The sequence below is a fragment of the Sinohyriopsis cumingii genome, chromosome 1 (assembly GCF_028554795.1).
Source record: "Sinohyriopsis cumingii isolate HCF-2022 chromosome 1, ASM2855479v2, whole genome shotgun sequence".
Classification (NCBI taxonomy): Eukaryota; Metazoa; Mollusca; class Bivalvia; order Unionida; family Unionidae; genus Sinohyriopsis; species Sinohyriopsis cumingii.
Window position 1 is genome coordinate 100866208 of NC_142961.1, and position 6435 is coordinate 100872642.

The 6435-nt window shown below is 37.1% G+C and overlaps 1 protein-coding gene across 1 annotated transcript; it reads right to left on the minus strand.

Moving 5' to 3' along the window:
• Positions 1-816: 816 nt before the first annotated feature.
• Positions 817-5012, minus strand: LOC149807441 (uncharacterized). Its single transcript, XM_089966596.1, has 2 exons — positions 1859-5012; positions 817-1220 (listed from the first exon to the last, which is right to left on the minus strand). Exon 1 carries the CDS (start codon positions 4947-4949, stop codon positions 3429-3431), a length of 1521 nt encoding a protein of 506 aa, XP_089822722.1. The 5' UTR covers positions 4950-5012; the 3' UTR covers positions 817-1220; positions 1859-3428.
• Between the last annotated feature and the right edge of the window lie 1423 nt (positions 5013-6435).

Here is a 6435-nt window from a genome sequence, read left to right on the forward strand (position 1 = left end):
AAGGCAGTAAATCGGGTAAATGTCTTCGGTCTTTCTAATTGTTCCAATGAACTCTTTCGCATGGACGGCAGTGAATCTGGTAAATGTCTTAGGTCTTTCTAATTATTCATATGAACTCTTTGACATGGAAGACAGACATACATCTTGCATTGAATCTGATAAATATCTTATGCCTTTCAAATTTGTTCTATTTCCCTTAAAATATGTATTAAATCAAAGTTGGACTATGTACTCATAGGACAGGCCCCAAAAATTTGGATAGTTTCTATCCAAGGTAATATGACACCCCAGCTGAATGGCCCTCAGCTATTAACATCCCAAGCCCATGCCTGTGTGAGCCTGATGAGTTCTTCCAGGCTGGTGTAAACTACTGTATGAACCCGGTTATTAGTTCACAGAACCTCCAAATATTGCAATTGAAGCAAGTGTTTGGACAATATAATGAGTGTCGTTTTATATGCATTTCATTACTGTACTATAAAGGCTTATTACTTCATATGATTTTTTTCTTCCAGCCACATAAAAACATTCTATATGGTTTTATGAATAGTCCATATAAATGTTGTTACATCCCACATTGTAATTTGTCGGTCTCAAAGAATAATGCACCTGCTTTTTTAATTTCAATGAATGTGCATTTTAAAAAAAAATATCACATACTACTTTTAGAAATTCTAAGATGGTAAACACATGAACTTATGAAAAAATCATTTGCTATGCCCCATTTTTACATATGACTCTTCTACTGTAACACTTTTGTACAAAATATGTTTAACATCTATTGCAGACTGCACTGTAAATTAATAAAGTCCAATGAACGAATCTGATATTTATTTTCCAAATGATGATATGTAAATTAAAAGTATTGTCAAAGTTTACATAAACATTTCATACATCCGAACCAGAACACATCAGAGGTAACATCTATGGTACGATATCAACTATGCGTCTATCCATGCTTATTACAAGATCCTAGAATTATTTGAGCATAGTATTTACAACTGTTCAAAATGCTGCCCTATGGGGTATACTGTCCACATTGTGTGTTATTTCCATTTTATATGAATTCCTTTTTAAGGTATGAGTCGTTATCCTATCTGAATTGCATTGGACTTTAATGGCCATTCAATATTTTCATCATTCCTTTCTAAGTCCTGTAGTACATTATTTGTTGTGTTTTACAACGTCTGGTTGCTGATCGCTAGGAAAACTTCATCTTTCTGGAAAAGAACACAAATTCATCCAAGTACACTGCTGTATGGTAAACAATGAAACTTAGATTCAAAAATAGATCTGGATGGAATGCGATTTATGGGTTCCTCAAAACTGTATATATAGATGCACCACGGTAAGGTATATAAATCAGTTTAATAATGATAATTAACACATAGATGCATGCAATTTTTTTGTCCCAAGAAGAATGTATCTACTGAGGAAAATACTGATGTTGATAAAATGTAAATTGATCTACAATTGGCCATTTGATATGTGACGTTTGACCAAAACAGTCCAGTACAAATTTTCCCCATATTTAGCGGCTAAGTTAACAGTTTTTCTTTCAAAGATGTTGCCAGGAAAAATGAGAAGCAGAAATCTATGAGAAGTAGCCATACATTTAAAATGGTCTAAAAATAATTTTGTTTATTTTATGAATAGCTATCTGATAAACCTTACTGAAGCATTTTATGATCAAATAGAATAATTTAAACTGTGTATAACGGCAATGTACATGTATGCATGTGTGGTGTGCTTAATTACAATTCAAATTCAACTGCACAGCTTGTTCATAGAGAACCCAAAAAGAAAGAGAAAGAGAGAAAAAAGAAATTTGTTGAGTTAAAAATGTTTGTATGCTTACCTTGGAGTTGACATTAGAGGCTGTCGTTTTCTCGGATTCTGTTTGCATGGTGTATCATGCAAGGCACGTTTCTTTGATGTTCGTACTCTAGTTTGTTTCGCACAATTAATTTTCTCCTGAAGTAGCTCCTCTGGTATTGATAATAATTGTTCTTTGTCAGATACATGAACATCATCTCCAAAACTGTAATAAACTTCACCGTCTGGACACATGGAAATACAACAGTATCGAAGAAGATCTGGCAAAGCGGCCTCGTGACACCATATAGTCAATAAATAATCTATCTGAACTTGAATAAGGCTTCCTAAATTCCTCGGGGCACTTTCCGGGGGCATCCATGTTTGTGGATGTCGGAATTCTTTCCCAGGCATTTTGATTGTCATTTGCCTTACTTCTTCAAAGGACAATGCAGCTGCATTGTAGATCTTTGGACAGTACAAATCCTTTAAAAAGGAAATGTATGCATCAATATTTAGCATTATGGATGAAATTGACTCATCTGTCTCATGGATTTCCATGTGAAAGAGTTTGAAAAGCTCAAGACCTTGATTGTCAATGGCTTTCATTAAAATCTTCTCGTGTGAAATTCCATAATGTCGTGGCAAAATGTCATTTCCTCCCATGCACAAAATGATGGCAATCAGAGCCGCCGAATACTTCTTATTGAAGTATCTTTCAATACTTTCTATGATTTTGGAAATGTACAGCTCAGGCTTTTGTTTCTGTAGCCAAACATAAACAGGGCGTGTAAAGGTTCCAGTTTGGTTTCTTTTCCAGTGGAGACTGATACCAAATAGGTGAATTAGGACTGTGTCGATATCAGCTGATGATACAAAGTTGACAACAGAATCTCCATCAGACAACTCAGCATCAAGCTCCTTCATCCAATCAAGTTGAGCCATTTCTGCTTCTCCCTTTCTCTGCCTGATGTTAGACAGCTTCTCCATACCAACAATTCCTGATTCGGAAGTAAATCGAACTCTCAGTGGTGTTGTGAAAGGACAACATGTGCAGGGGACCTCTTGGCAATGACATGCTGTCAGCAGAGCTTCACTGTCTATAGCCAGTATAATATTTTGCTTAAGAAGAAGCTGATCAATGTGATTGCCTCAATAGGAACTTACAAGTTTCTTGCCGATCGTTGTTCCCACAACAGAGGGCTTGTGAAATGTATCATCACTGATCACCTCTTTTTATTCCTTCAAATGTAAGATAGATATTTTTCCTTTAGAATCCCGCATTTTTCTTGTATGCGCTTTTAGTGTGTCTGGTATGAAGGAATATTTTTCCTCACATATAACAATGTGACGTAAATTTGGAAGGTGTCCTATCAGCTTGTGAAGAATTGCCTTTGATACGTACTCTAAGTACTGGTCTCCAGTCGAAGCTGATGTCTTGAACTTCACACCGGCAAATTCTACAACTGAAGCTTTCGTTTGTTCCTTTATGGTCGGTGGAACAGCTTTGAAATCTGTCAGGATGAACTCATCTAAGTCTGGCAAATCGTCCTTTTGCTCACTTGTAGCTCTGGTATCAGATATTTTCTTTATCAATTCGAGAAGAGCTCTTTTCACACCAGCTGATTTATTTGTGGATGACTTTGTCCCATCTGGCTTATGCTCTTACATGATGTATTTTTTGGTACGCCTTTAGTCCTCTTGATTGCTGACCCTTTTGATCTTTTTATTCTGTTAATGAGATGTTTGGGTCCGTTTATCAATTCAATGTAAGGACAATCACTAAGTGTCATACCCAAAAGACACTCTCTTGCTGCATATCTGTGAATCATGAATGTTCCTATCTCTTCTGTGGTTGAATCTAACATCTCTTGCTGAAACTCTGGATTCTCATTGTGATATACATTTCTTAGAATGGGATCAAAACTTGATGACATTCCCTTTCTTCGATGTATCAGACCAACTGTTCTTGCAATATGGCCCAAGTCATTATCACTGGCTTTTTTTCCCATGTACCTTTCTGAAATTTTGGATGCTATCTCTTCATCTTTTTTCTCATCTTGCTTAATCTTTGAAGCATCCTCTCCTGAGATGACAGACTGGATTACTTTATGGACTTGTCTCTGCTCGTCTACTGTGGACATCCTTATCATTACATTGCTTAGTGTGGCCCCTGGTCGAATACATTTCTTTGCATCTCTGTGGTCAATCTCTCGAGCAGTGTCTAATCCAAACCTGACAATACTACCATTGTGAGAGGTACTGAATAGAGCATGTTTCATTTGTCTGTGAAAGTGACTTGATTTGTAATGTTCTATCAAAAGCCGTGTGCAAAATCCAGCATAACTGGAAGCTCCATTTAAGAATGAGAACGGAAGTGAAGACTTCACACCGGCCAGTAGTAAGTTGTATCCATCTTTTCCTCTTAGTCTTTCAGCAACGGCGATGGCTACAATTTCGTCACAATGCCTCATTATATCAATATGCAGGGAAAATGTTTTATTCTCAGTGGATGTTTTCTTAATGAATTCTTTCAACATTTGTCCCCATCTCAATTCAAGCTGGCTGACGGATAACTCCTGATCATACAAATTTTTTACCAGCTCCTCTGCATGTGAATGTGGTAGCGAGTTGATAAACGTGATGATAACCGAGATATGCAAAGCTGCTGACAATCGCCAACCATTTCGCGTGGCTGTCTCGATGTTCTCGATACTTATCAATTTACTGCAGTCTTTTTCAATATCATCATCTCTCATATATTTCAGTATATGAATGAGGCCTGATGTTTCATAAGCTGATATTAAATTCATGATTTTAGACTTTCTCAAGTGCAGTACTGGAAATTCTGGAAGAAATGTTGCATACTTTTTGTTCCCATCTATAAGCTTAAAAAGATTTCTGGCAATCTTGTAGTCAGGTGCAAACAGAACCTTATCATTTGTTTCACTCAGTTCAGCCTTCTCCAAAACATCATCGAGAACCACTTTCAATGTGGTTATGTCGTCATCTCTACCACTGGAGGGTGGAGGATGGCGGCATAATAGTGGCGGTGATGGTGTGTTCTTTAGATCCTGATACTTTAGTATGCTACTATCAGTACTGCAGACAACAGTTTCATCTTTGTTTGTCATAAATGGTATCTGTATTTCTTCAAGGAGGGCTTGAACATCTTGGAGAATATCTTTATTAGCACCAACTTTTTTCCTAATATTTGAATATTCTTCCTCCTCCTCTTCGTCTTATTTTCCTCTTTTTTTATTCATTTTATCTTTATACATTGGATGTACATCCTCCTCATCTATATCACTGACATCAATATATGGTAACAAATCACAAGATACATTTGGATCATCCTGGATGTTTTTCATATCCTCGACTGTATCCCCATTACTGTCAATGGATGTAATGGAGGTAATGGCTCCATTAATGCTCTCTATATCTTCACTGGAGATGTTTAGTGGGAAGTTTTCAGTTCTATCATTATTACTAATTTTATCCATTTTCTCCAAATCATGAATGGCCAAGGATGAAAAGCTTTCATCTAGATCCATGTTTTCTTCCTGAAATTCTGAATTTTCCATCGAAGCCGCTTTGCCTAGAATGTTTGTGAAGGGCTGTAATGATGTAAGTCTTGTCCATATGTATTTCAGGCCCCATTTGGCTTGCTGCTGAAAACGTTCAAAAGCACACTCTTCATCAGAGGTCATCTTTAGTAGAACCCATTCTAGATCTTCTTTTTCCAGCGGTGGTGCTTCCTTGCATGCACAATCTTCTTTTTCTTCACACAGTGGAAGATGCCATGTTAATACATCGTTTGAATCTTTTGGAATGCCTTTAATTGTAATGGGCAGGGTGCATAGTTGATTTATTCTCCTTTCACCAGGTTGTGGGTCAGTTTTCATGGTGAGCTGGACCAGATTGTCCATGAAAAATAAAAGATGGCAGTCTCTGAGACAAACCAAATGTTCAGAAGATGAGACATCACTTGCTTTTATATAGCAAAGTGGATATGGTTTCAGATACGTTTTAAAGTGACAAAGTTCTGGATCTGCAGCTTTCTTAAGACGTCTGTCTCCATTTCGTAGACTTTGACTCATATTGGTAGCTGATGTGATGGAAAAAACAGATGTGATGTTATAGTAGTTGAAAAACAACTCATCTGTGACAATATCTTGTATGAGACCACTGTAATTTCTGTTAAGTATGTTCAGTGATGAATCGAATTGGCAATATAAAGAGGATAGTTTTGATGTGTAGAAATCATCTGATGATCGACGCCTGAGGCTGTCTTTGTTCAGTAGTGTTTGTTCTAATAAACACTGGAATGGTAAAGGAACGTGCAAGCGCCATTCTCGCATTATTTGAAAGTGGTTCATATCTAAGGGATCAGCAAGCCAATGTTTCTCCTCTTTAAAACATTGAAAGCAAAAGGAGTCAAGAATTCTATATTCCTCTGGGAGATCTTGGTCATCCAGACAAGATGAAAGTGACACTCACCAGGCAAGAAAACACTCACCAGGCGGAAGGCAGCCTTTGGGAAAGAAGAGTATGACAGGCACATAAACATTGTGACTTTTCTTCAGAGAGGCACGAACTATCAGAGACATATCATCATAC